The 19,953-nt window shown below is 38.6% G+C and overlaps 1 protein-coding gene across 1 annotated transcript in view; it reads left to right on the top strand.

Moving 5' to 3' along the window:
• The window catches only part of LOC116736546 (thyrotropin-releasing hormone-degrading ectoenzyme), a 153,888-nt gene that overhangs the window by 38,016 nt on the left and 95,919 nt on the right, over nucleotides 1-19,953 (top strand). The window contains exon 4 of the mRNA XM_032589039.1: nucleotides 3,037-3,163. Within this exon, the coding sequence (XP_032444930.1) occupies nucleotides 3,037-3,163 (127 nt within the window). The remainder of the gene's footprint in view (nucleotides 1-3,036; nucleotides 3,164-19,953) is intronic.

Genomic DNA, 19,953 nt, shown 5'->3' with positions numbered 1-19,953 from the left:
AGAAAGAGCAGGAGTTTTTAAAGAGACAGAGGCCCAATTTCAAGGCGTTAAAATAGTTAAATTCTCTTACAGTCATATATGATACAAACAGCATTTTATGACACCTGAAGGTAACATTGACACTTGATTGTGCTGTAAAACACACAAGGCCTTCATTTTAGATACCCAAATTTAAAAGTTTTTAGTTTTTTCCGGATGAGCAGACGCCATGTTTCAGTCGGGAAGCTCCTCCTCACAACTGACGGATGTGACTGACGGATCTTCCTGCTTCTCACCTGGAGGTAATTTAAAGTTTCAGCTCCAGCAGAGCTGCATGTTTTCGTCTCTCTGGGGGGAATCCACGGAGAGGCGGCTTCCTGTCTCCGCCGCTGCCTCAGTTTCAGCGAACTTCAGCCTGAAGGGAGCAAAACTCTGAAGCCTGCTGGAAAATGCGACGCGTTCGGGATCTCAGCGGGGAGAACACGACCGCGGGCGTTTAAGGAATCCTCAGGAGACTCTTCTGAATTCAGCAGCTCCCCGGCGGCCGGCCCACATTTCAATAAATCCTCTCACTCTGAGCCGATATTCAGTTAGCTGGCTGCAGCCGGATGAAGAGACAGGAGCTGCATTTTTATTCAACAATCACTGCAGAGCTGGATCCAACCGGGCCAGGACTCTGGTTCTGTTGCACCTCTCTGCTTCATGTTTATTCTTTTAATGAAAACCTAAAATATTCAGAAAATCTGTGAGTCATGAGTGAAAATATGGCAGCTGTATAACCAGAGATTCAGGTACCGTCCATATTTTAGAACCTACACTTCTGTTTTATTTTGTTTTTATTGGGATATTTTGGGATTTATCAACAAAAATAGAGGAAAGTTACGTGGAGGAAAATATATCTTTGTTTAAAAAAAACAGGATTGCTAGATTTAAATAGAAAAACATCTTTGAAATTTAAAATACATTTCCTTTTAATCCCATGCTTTGAAATAAAATCCAATGCAACTGCATTGAAAAATCATCTGCTTGTGGACTGTTGTCGAGAATTTGCCTCAAACCACTTCAGGCCTCATTCCAGTCAAGATGGAGCGTATATCCCACTAAAACCTGTCAATGCATGTTACAAAAGTACATTAGAAGCTTCTCATCTCTCCCCTGATTGGACGAAAAAACATAAATTCAGACCAAATCTGTGATTTTCCCAAAATGAAAGAGTTTTTGGAGGATAATGCAGTAAAAACGTGCTGACTTTAATTCTGTAAAAAGGTTATGAATCCATTTCTGGAGCAGAATCCGTCACAGGCTGCAGAAAAAACTGATGGGGTTTGTAGTTTTGTCTCATGAAACAAACTGCAAATTTCCCATAAAATAATTCAGCCTAAGACACAGAAAACATGTTTTCAGTAAAATCATAACTATCCCACCTGATCGGAAAGTAAAGTCTAAAGCAACTTTACTAGAGACAACAGTCGTAATAAAAACTCATTCTGCTCCTTCCTGCAGACGGTTTGTGCTAAATTAGTATTTGTGCCGTGAAGCAGCCGGATAGATTTTTACTGTTAGCATAAACTCTGCATTGGTTACATGATGTTCTCTGACCCTTAAAGCGCCTCCACACACAGACACTTGGAGAGTGGTCATAAAAGTGCTGAATCGATTTCTCCCAGCATAAATCCAGTGGAATGGCCTTTTTGTGTCAGGGCTTGATCCATCTCGTCCCGCCGTATTCAGAGCGTCTAGACCGGCCCTTTAATTTAATTTCTGTTTCTGTCCGTGCGTACGGGGAGCCGACAGGAAGCCGTCTGGCTCGCCTGCTAATAAACATGCTGGAACACGCCTTCGGTGCGTGAGAGAGGGAATAATCGGACGCTGTGAACAGAATACAGACGAGACTCTGAAACTGACGGCCTTCAAATCCTCTTTGCTTCCAACTGTGAACTGATTTACTGAAAAACAATCAGACCAGCTCAGTTCTGGGATCTACCCTGGAGCACCATGGATTCCCTTGGTGTCTGTAGAGCAGATCTGAAATATTTAAAGAAAATGCAGTTTGGGAGGATGGAGAACATATGCTGGGTTTCAGTTTGCTACAAAGTTAAAAAGTTAGAATTTCAAAATAAACATTCATTCAGAAGTGGAACAACAAATATAAAATAAATAATAAACCAACAGAAACAATATGTTAACTACCTGTAAAAATAAACTAACAAATCTTCTTTCAAATGGTTCAGAAAGTGCAATTAGTAATTCTAAATGTAATGTAAAATTAATAATAAAGCATAGAATTAGACTGAATAGATCTGCCCTGTGTCACGATACTTGATCTAGATTTTATTTCAATATCGGTACCGATACAGATATTGGTATCGGATTGGTGCATCCCAACAGAAACAATTTAGAAATAAACCGCATGGTGTTGATGTAAAAATCAATAAATCAATTAATGACATGATAAACTAAAACAAGCTCAATAATTTCTATTTGCATATTTAGTTTTTCTCTTTTACCAAAAACCAGATAAAAGTTTCCAGTTTGGTGTTTTGGTCTCAACCAGTTTTTTTTCTGAAGGACAGTTTTGTGTCCAGAGACGTCATAATTCATTTTATTTATCTTTTGTTCATTTATTCTAGATATTTAAAATGTCTTCCAGTTTCAGTATTAAATGTTTATTAAAATGTTTTCAAAACAATATTATCGTTTATTGTAATAACTTCTGAGACGATTTATTGTCCAGCTGAATATTATCGTGACATCCGATGATGTCACTCAGGAGCTTTTCATAAACTGGGTCATCAGTGGAGCATCATGTGACCAGGCAGGTTTGGTAATTGATCAAATTAGTTCTGTGTTTTTTGGGATTTAAACCTTTAAAACTTTTTCCTGCTGCTGTAAATCCAGTTTTATTCCAACTGTCTCAGCCGAGTTTCATTTCCTGTTTGACTCGGACTTTAATGACTCGGCTTTGTTCTCCGTGGAAATGAAGAGGCGCTAATTCCAATTTCCTGCTCGTGTGTCCGACCTCAGATCCGTCTCACTCGTCTCTCTGTCCGTCCTCAGATCCGTCTGTACGCCCGGCCGGACGCCGTCTCCAGCGGCGCGGGCGACTACGCTCTGCACATCACCAAGAGGCTGCTGGGATTTTATGAGGACTACTTCAAAGTGCAGTACTCCCTGCCGAAGCTAGGTAAGGCTGCGGATGTCCTGGTTCTGGTTCTGTTCAGCTGTGAACTTTGTGTCTGATTCTTGTGGCCTTGTTCAGGAGATGTTCAGTTTGTCTTCATTCTGCTAGAGTTCTGTTATCTCTGATCCGGTTTGGGATGTTAACCTTTTGCCCTCTGTGTCAAAGGTCAGGCAGTCAGTTTTTGTTTTCTTCAGCTTCAGAGGTTTACCAGAGGATTTCTAGCTCCTCCTAACTTAATTTACAACAGGAATATCCAAACCTTTGGATGCCGAAAATATAAACTAAACTTCTAATATTTTATTTTTTATTATAATCACAGAATACTATGGTTTTTATTTTTACCTGCTAAATAAAAAAATAATTATTAGGACTACATTTAATGATTATTTCAGTTATCAATTATTCAGACAAATAATTGATTTTCCAACGATTAATCAATTATTGGTATAAAAATCTTTGAAAACAAATTTCAGCTTCTGAATTTTAAAAGCCTGGTTGGTTATTGAATGAGCTGCTACTGTTCTTCATCTTTAAGTATTTTTTATATTGTAGTTTAATTTTTCTACATTTAAATCTGGAAATTCCCAAATTCTCTGTTAACTTTAAAATAAATCTGTTTTTAATTCTGCTAATTAAAAACCTACTGAGTGTTGTTTTAAATTTCATCAACAGATCATGTCGAATATTAAAGTTTTTGAACTGAATTGCTGAGGTCATTTTTACTATATTTACTGTATTATCTCAGTAAAAACTGAATTTCTGCTTCCTGTAAAGCTAAAACTTTCCTGTTTGAACCAGAGAAGTTTTTCTGAGTGTCCAGGTTGAAATAACATCCGTCATTGGAGCGACTCTGAAAAATGATGTCGTTGTTTTCTGTGCAGTGCACAGGGCTAAAGGAGCGTAGTTCATGTTTTGGTCATTTTGATTTACATTCGGAGGCGTGACTGTCATTCAGATGAACACCAGCCCCAAGCCGTCCTTTAGAACCTTGTTTTCTTTTCTCTGCTTAAATTAGTTTTAGTTTTATTCAGTCAGCACTAAAGTTGGGCCTTGTTTTAGTCTGGGATGGTGTAATTTAATCTTTTTTTAAACAGAAAAATACTTGGAATATAACATTGACTATTATAGTGATCAATTGTTATGTTAGTAATAGTTTATTTTATCCATTATTCTGATTTATTGGATTAAGAAATTGGCATATACCTTGGTGTTTTCAATATGATTGAAACAATTTTTTTAAATAAGAAAATTGTACTTTTTTATTACTTGACTTAACATCAGTATAGTGGATTATTCGATTAATAATTTAATGAAAACGGTGTTAATTGATTTTTCCAGACCACATTTTTGTTTTTTTCTTAATTGCAGCAGGTTTTTACTTTTTGTACAGTTTTGGCTTAATTACTGCTCTGAATATGTTTTCCTTTCAGCAAATTGGCTTTTTTATGTATTTTCCAGTTAATAATTCATCGATTACTAATTAGTTGACAATTATTTCAATAATCAATTAATGATATTATCAATTTCATATATTATGGATTTGATTTTGATGCAGAGTTAAATAACCAGTTAAATCTTTTTACATTCCACCCATATTCAGTTTTATTTAGACACATATATATATAAACTATTAATTTTATCGTATTTTTTGCATACCCTAGAATAACTTACCTTCTTTAAAACAACTTTTTTCATGTAATTTAAAGTGATTAACAGTTTCCAGATGAAATATTTCCGTTAGTATTGACCATTACTGGGCCGGTGGCACCGCCTGGCCCCATTTTGGCTCCGCCCCTGCCACTTTTCCTAAATCTGAACTAAACAGAGTAAAAACCAGAAAGGTTTCCTGTTTTCTCTGTGGCTTGTGGCCTTGGGCTTCCACCAGATTTATTTCTAACTTTCTGTATTTAGACTCATGCAGTACCGGCTCCATTAAACATTTACACTCCAGAAGAAAACGACTCGGTTCAATGTTGGTTCTGTTAAGAAAAGGGAAAAAAAGAAAGAAAAACCTTCAGCTGAAGTCGACATAAAAAAATATAGGCCATTAATTTTAATAGATATAAAAGGACTACACGGGAAGTAAATCTACAATGAGGTCAAAGTCTTTTCAGCTCACAGTGATGCACTTTTTCTGTTTCAGAGGAACCGCTCATAATCATCTAAAGAAACAAGGCATTAAAAAACCACTTTGCTTTATTTCTGTGACGGATTACACATTTTATTACCCATTTATGAAATATCAGTAAAAAATAGCGGATAAAATCAGATGGTCTCTAGCAGCTGAAGAGCCTCATTAATCTTTATCCACAAACATAATTATTAAACAATTAGTCAAAAAAATCAGTAATAATCTTTGAGCAACAATTTTATTTGATGTTTTAGATGTTTATTAGTAATTATGATGAAATCTATTTTGTAAAATATAAACTAAAGAAGATAAAAACAAAGATATGCAAGAGAAAAAAAGTTCAATATTACCTGAACTGATTAAAAGGTTTCACTTCAATAAATGTGCAAATTTATGCTAATCTGCAAAATGGCCACAGCAAAAATTGTGAGAAAACATCAGAGTCATTTGGTTGTTTTACAATAATTGAATATATCTTTTTAAAATAGTATCTTCTGTTGAGTCTTCATCACCCAATCAATGTTTACATAATTGAATTCTGCACCTAGAAATTAACCAAAGCATAAAAAACTAAAACTACTACTGTAACTAATACAAACTGAACAAAAAAACAACAATATTTAACTAATAAAAACTAGCAAACACACTCTAGAAAATAATTAAAACTAAACTGTAATAAAAAAAACTAAAACTGTTCTAACTCTGGCCCGTAGGGAAGGAGTCGTCACAAGGACCTCTTAGCCAATCAGAAGCCTGCTTTAGGAATCAAGTAGTTTAAAATAAAAATATGTATTTTAATCCTTTCCAATTGCATCCTGAGAGTGTAATAGTCTCTTTGTAGATAAAATTATTGTTTATGGTTTCACATTCAATGTTTCAGGTTTAAATCTGAAGGATAATATTTAGAAATATGATTGATGTGTGATTGTTCAGATTTCTGAGTTTGTAAATTAATATGAAAGATATTTTAGCACATTCAGAGGAATTCAAACAGCATTTCCAATGAGAATAACATCTGAGTCATAAAAGTGCTGCTGCTGAGAAACTTTAAAAGGACGATTAATCAACACAAAACTTTAAAAGGAGAAAGTCGGTTTTATGTTGTCATGGGAACACTAATCAGATGCATTCAGCAGCTGTTTGGGTTTTTAAACTCGTAGCGTTTTCTCATGTGAGATGCGACGTATGTTTACAGCCTCCTCTCTCCTGTCTGAGTTAATAAATCAAATCCAAACAGTCAGAATCCATCTCTTTAAATTTCCTGTCCTTGCTTTGTTTTCCTGTTTGTTTGTGTTTTACGCTCCTGTGCTGCCAGAGCCAATTAGCTGCGTTAAAGTGGAGCGTTTCCTCGTTTCATCTCCACACCCAGACGAGCTAGCTAGCGTGATCACTGCGCCTCCATATTGGATAAGTCAGACACTTTGTCCCTGTCCACATTCATTCGTCACATTAGGAATTCTCTTTCAGTCCGACTTCCTGTTTGTTGGTGCGAGCCTGGAATAGGTCTGACATTTAATTTTCCTCTCTTGACCTTTGCTCTGATATTAGCTGCATTAACAGGTTGAACCAAACTGAGATGATGTGCTGCAGATCAGGTCACGGAAAGGTCAAAACCTTTTCACCGACTGGTCAAGAAAGCTGAGAAGATTTCCTTTAACCCACTGACTGTGGGACTAGATATTTATGCTCATAGTATTTAAACTGAGTGGTAACTGCATTAAAAGCTTTTAACAAACTTTAACTTAAAGTAAACATCAAACATTTAAATAAACTTTCAGGCTCCGCCCCATTTCTCTCTGCTGTGATGTCAGAGATAAATGTTTATCCTCTTCATTTACTAATCTCTTTATCTCTAAAAGTAAATATAAATTAATGAAGTGTAGCAACGGATTTAATATCTGAATGCTTCTCTTTTTCAGTTTTGTTTAATGTGAAAAGTTATTTTTTTAAATGGATCCAGATTTTGTGGCAGTTATTACTATCCTTTGGATGATTCTAAAATGTTGTAAATATTTTTGTAAATGTTTTAAATAATTACATTTTTTACAATGGTTATGTTAACCCCACCCTTCATCAACTTATTAGCATTAACATTGGGACCATTAGCATTAAAGGCACTGGAACTATTGGAGCGTAACTACACTTAATGTTAATGCTGTTAGGGTTAAAGCTATTAGCATTTGTGCTGTTAGCACTAGCTTTAGCATGATGGATTTTAGTATAAAGGCCCCAAACATTACAGCTTAAATGTTAGCATTTCTCCACGTTAGCATAGGGTTGCCATAAAACCAAAATGAGCATTTTCTGCTCTACCAAATTCTCACCAAATGTCCAGAAGCATTCAGCAGCTCGGCTTTTTGCTGACCTGACGACACAATCAGTTACCCAGACAACACAAGCTGTTGCTGTCTGTTGAACAGATGAACGTGTAGAAATATTTTGGTGTCATTACCATAATTACTAGCATCATTTTGCAAGATAGATGAAATGAGCTTTAATTTTTCCACTTAACGCTGTCATGCAGCAGGTTAGCTTATTAGCTTATTTCAGAGCAGAAACAAAAGGCTGCATTCCACTTCTCCATCTGTTCCTGTTGTTGGACCACAGAAAGGAAACCAGAACTTAATACAAAACGGAACGCAGTTCTTAAAGATATTTGTTTAGATTCAGAATGAGAAATTGTTTTATAATTATTGTGTAAATATCAAAGTGTTTAAAGGCCTTGATCCTGATTGTTTTGGATCCTTTATTAAGAACTTCCAGACTGCTAAAGACTTTAGCCTAAAGGAAAACAATAGGATCAAAGATTACCTTTTTTTTTTTTGCAAAATTCACATTTTGCACATTTTTGTAATTCCATTTGGTTTTCTACTGCTTCTAAAAACAAACGCCAAAATTTAATGTTTATTGGTTTTGGAAAATGAGCTGTTTAAAACTTTTCTGATTAAGTCACATCGCACCGTTACCTAGCAACCCAAGTTAAGCTCCAGCACGTTTGGTCAGCTGGTTTTACTGCTGTAAGTGTTGTTGACTTACAGTCCAGAAACCACTTACTGCATTCTTATTGGTTGCGCAGGAGGCTCCACGTCTGCTTTTCTAGAATGTACGGCTGTAGAATTGCAATTCTGAGTTGACAAGCAGCAGCTTAGTTGGATTTAAAGTGACAGAGGCCTTAAAACAGCTCATTCTGACAGGACCAGACTAAGTCTGATTATCTAATATTGGTTTTGTGTAAAAAATGAAATGAATAGACCATAAATCTATCTTTTTTTTTTTATTCAAATTTTTATTATGGAACAACACGGAGGACGTGTATCTCCTCCATTTACAAAAGGTGGTACAGACATATACTAGCATCCATTCAGTTTAACATATTGGTCCGTACAACATACCCCTTCCTGTGGTTATCCTACCACCGGTATTTAGTGTTCCATTTTTTTTTTTTTTTTCCTTCTTCCGCCCCAGTCCCTCTCAGAGGAACGGGGAGAAAAAAGAATTAACAAACTGGTACCACGTCATAAAAACTTTCCTGAACTGTAAAACAGTATACATCGAACAGAGTAGCTAAAGAACAGTGGGTGTCACCTCATTGTCATCGTTTTCAGATCTGGAGTCCATGAAAGTTTGCCATGGGGTCCAGGATCTTTCAAATCTGTCTTGCTCCAGTTTCAGTGCAAATGTCAGTTCCTCCATCTTGCGAATGTCTTGGATTATGTTTATCCAGTCTTGTAGTGTGGGTGTTTTATCAGTCATCCATTTTCGAGTGATTGCTTTCTTGCTGGCAGTAAGCATTATATTGAACATGTATGTTTTATAGAATCCCTTTACACAGTTTGGTCGTCTGCCCAAGAACATCGTCTCAAAGCTCAGAACAAGATTGACCCCAATAACAAACTCTACACTTTGCTTAATTGTCTCCCAGTAGGAAAATAGTTTAGGACAGCTCCAAAAAATATGAAAGTGGCCGGCTTGATTCGACCCACATAACCTCCAGCATGTTCTGTCATAAATCTATCTTAAGCGTAATAAGTCGACTTTAAATTCAGTCAGTTGTTGTTTAACCCAACAGTGTAGGATTGTTGGATGAGTTCAGTCTTCTGCTGTGGATTGTGTTCATCCAGTCCATCTTGTTTTTATTCCTGGCTTTTCTCCGTGGCGTTGTACTGATGTTGACATCAGTTTTTAGCCCAGCTTCCCCCGCCCCTCTTTGTATCCGTGTGCGGTCCCACAGCCTCAGGGCTCCATCTGTTGTCATGCAGGGCATCGAGCTCCCCTGAGAACGGCAGGCAGAAATGATGAGCTGAGCTACGAATTTAAAGGGACAGAGCGGGGAAGCTGCTCTGCAAACACACACAGACACACACACACACACTAGAACGACTTAAAGCAGGAATGAAGCAAAGTCCGGCTCAAACTTTACTTCCTTTAATCTCACTTTATAACATTTATGTTATGAATCTCCAATATAATCTGAGCTGGATTAGAAAACAGGTATTTAGTTGCTAAAACTGTTTGGTTGTTGTTCTGATTATCAGAGAGCAATATGGACTTTAAGTTTTGTCACAATATTTTGTTCTCTTGTGATAAAAGTAACAATAAGAACTATTTATTACTTTTTCAAAGTAAATACGGCAACAGGAAAACGTCCCACTTGGTTGCAAAACTGACAGTTTTTCAAAGAAATTTAAAATAAAGGTTGATCTGCTTCAACATTCAGATTTCTGGGTCAGAATTTAAACATGAAATCATGGATCCGTCCCGTTAAACGTTTTACTGGGATCTTGTAAGTTGAGTTATTTTCTGTCTGCTGAGGGTGAAGCAGAGTTAAACCCACCAACCTCAGCTGAGCGAAACGGGTCTAACTGCAGGAAATCCTGCGGGCGGCTCGTGGCGTTCGGAGTGTTCAGCACGGAGCGAGCCGCTTCCCCAAACATCACCTGCACTCCTCCACAATAAGACTTCCTGTTATCACTGTTAAATATCTGACAGATCAGGACTGAGTGATGGATGACTGATCAAATGAGGATGGAAACCTTAAATTAAGCAGAAATGATTCTGCAGATGATTTGAAACACAGAGGAGATAAAATAACTCTGAATGTGTCAGAATCCCAAAGTAATCATGGAGATTTTTGAGTAAAATGTTTTAATTTATCACATTAGAAAAAGTGAAATCTGAAATAATGTCCTCAATTTCGCAACGAAGTTTTTATGCTCACTTTGAGGTGTTTTTTTTATTGACTTTTCCGAAAAAGTTTGTTAAATTTCACAATTAAGTTCTGACGTAGCACACTCTCCCATTTGTTTGCTGGGAAAGTTGGTAAGGCAAACTGGTAAGGCACAAAATTGGCACCAAACTTGACATTTACAAAGTCAAGACTCTGTAAGTGAATCTCCACATCTTGTTCTTTCCGGCTGTAACGTAGAATCAACGTCTGGTGAAATCACTGTCTGCGTAGCCTGGTTGATTCGCTCCAAACCACTGAATTTTAATGCTCCCAGTTTGCATGTTCTTTTTTGCGACATTTTAAAAGTTCACTCAAAATTTACTTGTCAATTGGATGGAAACAAAACGATTGACATCTTTTGAGGACATCCATGAAAACAGGAGTGGTGTAAAGGTGGATCTCTGTGGAACGCCGTCAGCAGCTTTGAGGTGTTTCAGATTCTACAAGCCTCAGTTAGCGTTTTAAATATTAACATTAATGACTAGAATGTTTGAACTACTTATTCTGGACAGATGTGGTTCTTTCTCTCTGTTCTGAGTCAAACCAACCAAACCCTGTGAGCAACCTGTTCCCCTCCTGGCCTGTGGGGGCGCTGCACCAAGAACCACTGAAGGAAATGACACAAATACCTCTGAAGACACTGAAAGCAACTTCCTTCTTCATGAAACGTGAACAAAAATGGAGTCTTGTCAGATTTTAGTGGTTGGAAGATTTCTCTTTAGTCTTTGGTAAAAAAACTATGAGCCATTTCTCCCTTTACAGCTAAGCCAGCACTTTTGTTCTGGTTACATTTACCCAGAATGCTCTGCACTATAGTCCACTTCCTGCTCCAGTCTGCTTGGCGTTCACATATTCATTCGAACCGCACCAGAGTTCACTTCAACTGAACCCAGACGGAGGTTTGGAGGACCAGAGTTTGATTAGCGTCCACACCTCCCAGAACGAACCGGACTTTCTGGGCAAAGGGACTGGAGTTGGACTGAAGCGGACTGAACAGAACCTTTAGATGTGAAGCCAAAAGTCCAAACACAGGAACCAAGTCTGTTGAGTGTAGCAGAAATCCTTTTGGGTCTCGGAGTTCTGCTGCTCCACTTTCTCTCCGTCTCTGAACCAGAACTTGGACAGAGTCCAGTTCCGTCTCGGTCTCTCTCTTCATTCGGAGCGCTAAGTGGCCTCTCCGGGCCTCCGTAGGAAGTCGTTGGGCTCGTCCAGCTGGGTGGAAATCTTGCGGCGGCAGGCTCAGGTGAATTCCTCTCAGTGTGTGTGGGAACCCTCCAAGTGGACTAATGTGTTCTGTGGAGTTCTGGCTCCATCTGGGCTCCACAGAGACGCGCGGGCAGCAGCGCCCGCGGCGCAGCGCTCTCTCAAACAGACACTCTCCCTCTCCCTGACTCCTGCATCTTTTCATCTCTTCCTTGCATCTTTTTTTCCCGCCCTGGCCGTTGCTCTCTCTCTCTCCAGCCGAGGCTCCGGGGCGAGCGCAGCAGCAGATGGACCAAAGCGAAGCGCCGGCTCATGAAAAACGGATGCTCACGGAGCTGCAGGCCACTCAGCTGTCGGCCGGCTGCCGCCGCCATCCGAGGTGATCCGCAGACGCTCCGGCCATAAATATTCCATAAAACAATGACGGCTGTCTTTCCCAGAACAAAGAAACTTGAAAAGGTTTGCTGCTGCTCGGAGCTGCGGAGGCAGGAATAACTCTGGAGGTTTTTATGCTGTTAAACATCAAAATGCTTTTAAAAAGCTCTTAAAATCCCACTTGAGATCCAGAAAACATGTTGAATTTATCAGTCAGATCTCTTGAGAAATGTAAGGAAACAATTCCTGACCAAAGCTAAGAAATACTTTAAATGAAAATAACAAACTTAAACACTGAAATGTTCTGTTACTGTGCAGCTGCTAAGCTTTTTTTACTTTCGAACAATTAAGATGTGTAACCATGGCAACAAGTATATTTCTTACAACCAGAAGCCCAAATAATACTCTGACCTCAAATCCCAGAGGAAATGAAAGGAGGAAGTTCAAACCATCCATCATAACAATCTTATCCCCTACTCCAGCATCGCTCTGACTGAACGACCAGAGTAACGTTTAAACTCACATGTGAAATTGGCTGCAAACAGATGTGCAATTATACAAATGTGATCAAATGTGCTGGAGCTCAGTTTGGGTTGCTAGGTGACGGGCTGAGCTCTGCTAGTGTTGCTAGGTAACGGTTCAAAGCCTGCTGATTCCAAAGGTTTTTGAAACGGCTTTTTTTCCAGACACCAAGAAGCAAGAAGCCAAAAACAGCTGGATAATTTTTTTTATCATTTTGTCGTTTTTAATTTAAAATTGTTTTGATTGGCACACTAATAAACATTTCTGAACATTTTTCATCTGTCTTTCTAAAAACAAACTTTACAAAGTTAAAATGACTAACTACACAAATTTTGCTAATATTATTCGCAAAACAAGGAAACTAGAATACAATTATAAAAAATAATTACAACTAAACTAATCCTAGATGGAAAAACAGTTGGTCACATGGTGAGATTAGGAAAAGTAGTTATTATTCAGTCAGATCTTAGAAGCATTTAAGACCCAAATGAAAATATAAAAAAGTGATTTTTGTATAATAGATCTTCTTTAAACAAAGTTATTGAAATTGAGGGATTATTTTTGTTAAATTAGTATTTTATTCTCAGACCAGTCATGGTTAAAACATAAAATGTTATTTAATTTCTCTAAAATATAAAATTTTACTGTACCTACAATGTAATATCATAGAAAAACTAAAATATTATATAAATTAACAATTAGATAAGATTAACTATAATCTGATTAAGTTAGTGTTTTGTTCTCGGAGCAAAACACTCCGAGTTTCTCTGGTGTCAGAGAAATGTTTCAGAACATAAAATGTTAAGTCAGCTTACTTAATTTAGCTACTATTACAAGATATTAACAGTAATAAATGTTTTGTTATAGTTAATAGTTCATGTTTTATGTAGTTTTTATCTCAGGTTTGGTGCTGGAAAAGTTTGAATTAACCTTGAATTGTACAGTGGGATTTTTCCTCTGTAACATAATAAAATAATAAAACTCCTCCCACCGCCTCAGCATCGCCTCCACCCTCTCCGCTTCACTCCGCCTGAACTGCAGCAGTGAGCTTGTTAACCCCAACTTGACGTTTTCTCCTCGGCGCCGTGAAATCGATTCACCTCCGTATCTGCGCGGGATCTGAGACTGGGAGTCTCATGGTGGGAATAATCCCGTTAAACTCTTCCTCAGAGGTCCCGGATGGGCCCGGTCACCGCTGGAGATAAATCCCCGGCTCCTGACTGCTTCCAACCCGCTTCCACACGCCGTCCCGAACCGACCCGGCGCTCATCCATCCTGTCCTCCCAACCGCGCAGCAGACGCTAAATTACCTCTCGGTGGCGAGGTCCTGGAGAGAGATTGTTTAAAGACTTTGGAGGGAAAGAAACGTCGATAACATCTTTATTCGCTCCTGTTTTGTGCGGCTGAACAAAGAGCAGCACAGAGGATGCTCTGAAATCTGCCTGATCTGACAGGAAATTAATTACCGACTCTATAATGAGATATTTCTGCTCCGCTATCTTTTAATCAGTTAATGAAATGATCATTTTACTCCTGGTAATTCTCTTTAATGGCAAAGAAAGTGTGAATTCTAACATTTAAAGAGAACCTTTTATATTTCTTCATATAAACCTGCTTTAGAGCCACAGAAAGCAGAAGAAATGAAAAGACAAACTGCTTTGTAACAAACCAAATATAACTTAAGATAAAACAGAATTAAAAACTTTATTTCAGTTCAGAAAGGTGAAGCTAATTACAAACTGCATTTTAATTAACCTTAAAATTGTGCAAATTGGAATCACAAAACTAAATTTGTTTAAACATGAGAAAAATCATCAACGATCAACAACAGGATGTTACTACTGCCGGAAACAACAAAGAAGACTACAGGAAGTTGTTGGAGGATAATGACTCAGCATGTTTTTTAATGTCTTATCGCGTGAACAAACTTATTCACGTCTGACTTTAACTTTATTTCTCCTTTAATGAAAATATCAAAATTGTGTTTATTCAACATTGGTGGAAAATTGACAAAGTTTTGTCACATTTGTAATAGAACCACAGCTTCTTTGATGCATTTAAAGTGTTTATTTTGGTTGGAATATTAGATAAAACCAATAAAAAATATATATTTATAATAAATAAAAGTTGTTTTGTGACTGCAGTCCAGAAAGAGAACCACAGAAAAGTGGTGGTTCATAAACTGATGGATGTTTATGTTTTGGTCCAAACCGTATTACACTCATTATTACACAATATTATTATTATCATTTATGCTTCAACTCATAAATAGTTTGAACTTTTTGTTTTTTGATTTTGAAAATATAAAACTATCCAAGTTAGACAGCAGCTTACCTGCTAATTTAATTAACGTTGAAACCAAAAGGAGAGTGTGATGAAAACTTCATGGTTTATGTAAGATCTGAACGCTGTGAAGAGCAGAGCTGGACGATTCTGCTGCTTCGTTCTGCAGTGAGGAAGGAAACGGAGTCGGACTCATCAGGACATCCAGTGATTAAATGGATCTAATTACTGCTTTTAAAGACGAAGCAGCAATTTCAGAGTCAGTAGCTCGTTATGTAACAGCCTCACACGGAGCGGATCGGGTTCGTCCCGCTGTCAGAACCAAAGACAAGCGACTAAACAAATGAAGGGGATGGATTTTCCAGAACAAGGCAGAAGGATGAGACGCTAAGCAGTTCGGATGGATTTTCAGAAGATACACTGTGAATAATACAGGCATCAGTTCACCTGAGGAAACGCCAATCGATCAGAGTATTGATCAGTGGTCTGGGTGGATCCTTCTCTCTCTGCAGTAATGAGGCTTCATGGGGTTTAAAAACCAAAGTCTTGTAACATTTCAGTAGCATCTGCTCAGCAGGGAGGCGGAGTAACCATTGAACCATCAGAGACCAAACGGAGCATTTTCACTGGTTTCAGTGGAAACATGCAGAATAAATCAGGTGTTAAGATGTTTTATCATAACTCCACTCAGAGAAACGGGACTCTTTATGACCTGTAATCACTATTTTTCACAAGAAAACATGAAGGAACATCAACAGTCATTTACATCTTTGAAAAGCAGAAGTGGAGCCTCCTGCACAACCAATAAGAACGCCTGGTGTGCCTTATCATAGCCATGAAACTTGGAAAAAATAGCAAAGTCCACATGCTAGTTTTTTGACCTCCAGTTTAGCCAAATGTAGAATCAACATGTGATGAAGTTCTGCTATGCACAGCCTGGTCGATTCGCTCAAAGCCAGTAGGTGGAAACATGCCTAATTCAGTTTTTGCATCATTTCAAAGGTTTCCTTAAAATTTTCATGACAATTGAATGAAAACGTAGCTGATGTCAACCTAAGGAATGTCTCCGACACGTTTCCTCTACAGGAGAAAGAGGGCCTAGCTTGGTGCTAGCAAGTGACTGTAAACGTCTTTATTTGCCTTCGTTTTGTTCAGGATTTCAAAGGTATTGGTCGGTTGGTACCATATTTTCTTAAGATTAGCTTTCTGGCTAATAGCCAAACTCTGGAGACTGGAAGCTCATACAAAAAGCTCCTGATTTAAACCCCATATTGTAGGAAAATGGATAAAAATGGCTGACTTCCATTAAACCTTTTAAACGTTGCTTTAATCTGTCTTAGCCGTAACTCCACTGCTGTTGGATGGGATTTTAATGGACTATTTTTACCTGCTGATCTGTACACCTCTTGTTTTGTGAACATCATTCGCTGACCCGACCCACCGGTGTGACATATTGATTTCAGAAAGTGGGCGGAGCTTGTTGCTAGCGAGCGAGTTGAGGTGTTGATGTGGTTAAACTGGCAGCTGAATCACAACTCTGGAGGTTCACAGTTCAGTCGGAGATATCCAGATCTGTAGGCGGTGTGTGTGTGTGTGGGGGGGCGTGCAGTCAGGTGTGTTTCAGTGTGTGCAGTGCGTTGGCTGCCTTGTTAAGTGGCTGGTTGCCAGTTTGTTGACTCAAATGCTCCCTGGCATCAACACCAAGGTCATCACACACTTCTCTCTCCGCCGTTTTCTGCAACGTGCCCCCCTCTCTGCCTGTGCATATAACTACAGTACACACACACGCCCACACACACACTGAATAGAACTGAGTGAGTGTTCACTGGCCTCTCGCTGACTTTATGACCCAACATCTGTTGCCATGGTAACGCCCATCCATCTCTGCATTTCTCCCTCGCTGGATTTCATTTATTGCCAGATAAAACTAATCCTCATGTATGGAAACAATAGAAAGTCGTCTCTGTGGTTTTGCTGTCTTTCCTCCCAAAATGTCTAAATTTGGACACATTTTCTGTTTTTGTTCTTTTTTATTGAAGAGTTCAGCTTTTCGTAGTTATTAATCACTGTTTTATGTTCAGTGCTGCGTTCAGTGACATTTTGGATTAACTGTTGAACAGAAGCTACAGCTCACCTAGCTTATTGCACGTAGTTGCATGTAGCATGTTAAAGTTGGTGTCCATTAGATTAGCACCGTGCTAGTTCTAAAATTAGCATGGTAGCTAGCTAATCACTGAAGTTCCCTAAGTACAATACTTCCTACTGTGTTAAATACTAGCGTCTGGTTCAGTTAAAGTATTATACTTTAACTAGCCTGCAATGGCGACCTGTCCAGGTGACCCCGCCTCTCACCTGAACGTTAGCTGGAGAGGCACCAGCACCTCCTGACCCCACTAGGGACAAGGGTGTAAGAAAATGGATGGATAGCATGCTAACTCTTACTTGCGTTAATTTTTTTCACCTTATTTTGGAAATACCAAATCACATTCATTCTTTAGGATACTTAATTTAAAAAATGCATTAAAATGCTTTAGTTGGGCCTTTTTGAACTGGGAACCGAGATAGTAAAGTATGCAGACAATGTGTTGGTGTAAGCTAACTTTCTAGCGCCATCTATAATGTTATGCTAACATTACTGTCCTTGCTAATGCTAAGATAGTGGACCTCAATATGCAAATATCAGAATTAAGATGATAAAATAGGATGTGAATGACTTATGGGAGATATTTTGTGTCTTATTTCCCTTTGCTGGCTGGTGTAATACATTTCCATCAGCCGTGTAGAAATGTGTGAGAGGTCATAGTACAAAGGAAAAGTGGCCTCGGTTTTACCGAAGGAAAATGATTGTTATTCACAAGCTTTTTCTCTGTGATAGAAGCAAAAACATGTTGTCCATCATTTTGGGTTTGTGTTCCTGTTCCATTATGCAGCTGGAACCTGGGAATAGCATAATCATGAAGAGCCACAACACTCAAGATGCAGAATCCAACCTCTTCAGTGTCTGTGTTTGTGAATACGTGAACATTTCAAACCCATTTCACATGGAGAATCATAAAACCTGCTGATGGATCCGAACGAGAAGGCGTGGTGAAGATGTTTCCCCAGGTTACCAGATTAGCAGGGCAGCTCAACACTCTGATGATGATGATGATGGGGATCAATTATGCGTCTCCTCGGTGCCGCAGCAGCTGATGTTTCCAGACTCTGAGCTCGACCCGGTGCCTGCCGCTTCATTAGTCACTTCCTCTGAGGACAAACAAACAAATTAGAACCGGGTCTCTGATCGAATGAGGAGCGCAGAGCGAAACGCTGCGGCCAGAATTCACCAGGTTTACCGTCATTTAGCCCCGTTTTACTACAAAACTAGATTTATTAAACACGAGCTAAAAATATGCATTTAATCAATCCTTTAAGTGTCAGATTAGAAATTGAAGTCGTTGGGTTTTTTCTGATCATTTGTGAAAATTTAAACAAATTTCTTGATTATTCGTGCAAAACAGTTTAGCCGCATTTTCGTTTCTTAATAAACACACAATTTTATTTGCGGAAAAGTTTCCTATTTCAGGTTGTTTTTTAGTTTATCTCAAATATTATGAGGAAAATGCAGCTTTGGAGCTAAAATCCTTCAGACACATGCTAGCTGACGCTCCATTGGCTGACGTTTGCAAACCAGCCAATCCAGGAGCTCCATTCATTTTCCTTGTCACTGATTGGCTGAACCACCAAGAGCAGGATAAGGAAGACTGTAAATGAACTGTTGAAATAAGAAGTTGCGTATGGAAGAGGATTACGGTCTTAAAATCAAAAAACATTATTTTGACTTTAATTTCAGAATTTTGACTTTTTTCTGAGTCAAAATTTGACTCCAAAATTTACCAGTTGGCCAAATTTTATTCCATTTTCCATCAACATGAGAAACAAATGTGCAGCAAGGAATCATGGGAAAGTTTTCCTTTAATTTCTCTGTTAGTTTTTCTACATAAGAAGCTCAGCATGGATTTAATTTGTTACTGTAAGTTTTGCCTTTCGGCCTCCGTGTGTGTAAATCTGATCCCAGAACAGTTTTCCTCCGGGGACAAACGCGTCTTTCTGTCTCTGAAGGAAGACGCAGCGGAGCGCGTTTTTAATCAAAAGGAGCTTTTATCTGGAGACAGAAATATATTTAATTTAGAGTAAGAACGTGTTGCCGTCCCCGCGGACCGCACAGAGAAATAAACGGTTTGTTTCACTAGCAGCTTTTAAAATTAAAGCTCAAATTAACAGCAGGGTGAAAAAGAATGGAAATAATGAGGCGTAGTCCCTTTAATGTGCACTGAAATAAATAAGTTCACCTTTAGGAAACCAGGAGGATTTTATTTGTGATAAAACAGAAATATTCCAGATCAGTTTCAGCTGCAGGTTTGAAAAGCTTGTTTTTTATTTTTTATAAACTTATTTTAATATTTTTGACCTGAAACATGTCAGTGTGACACAGAAGACAAAATCTGTGAGGGAGTAAATACTTTTTTACGAGTTTAAGCACCAATATCTTACATTTTCAAAAATGTTTATGTGAAACATTTTAGTAAAACAAAAAAAACGAAGAGAGGGTGTAAATACTCTTATAGGTTTAAACTTCGTTATCTGTGTTTTTTTCTCAGGTTTCTCGTCTCATTATTCCTTTGTAGTTCTGGTTCTGTCGGGCTCGTAGTTGGACCTGTGATCTGGGAACAAAGGCATTTCTGTTCCATCAGAAGCGGTTCTGATGAGAGCGGCGCGGGTTGTTCCGTCTCCAGGCGCTCTGACCTCGGTTGCCGTGTTCAGTCATGTTGCTAGGGACAGAACCGGTCGGGCCCGCGGGTCCCAACGGCGCTGACATCCTCATAATGAGCAGGGTTACCTCTCTAAGTGGATCAGAATCTCTCTGGTTCTTTCTAATTGTTCTGGTGACATCATGTGACGATCGGGCCGAATGCGGGTCAGAACGCCAGCTGAAGCGATGATGTCATCAGAACCGGCAGTAGAACCCGGACAGTGATCCTGTGAAGCAGCCTAATTAATCTGTTAGCTTTG

This window comes from Xiphophorus hellerii, chromosome 17 (genome assembly GCF_003331165.1).
Source record: "Xiphophorus hellerii strain 12219 chromosome 17, Xiphophorus_hellerii-4.1, whole genome shotgun sequence".
Lineage (NCBI taxonomy): Eukaryota > Metazoa > Chordata > Actinopteri > Cyprinodontiformes > Poeciliidae > Xiphophorus > Xiphophorus hellerii.
This window is presented reverse-complemented; position numbering and strand designations above follow the sequence as displayed.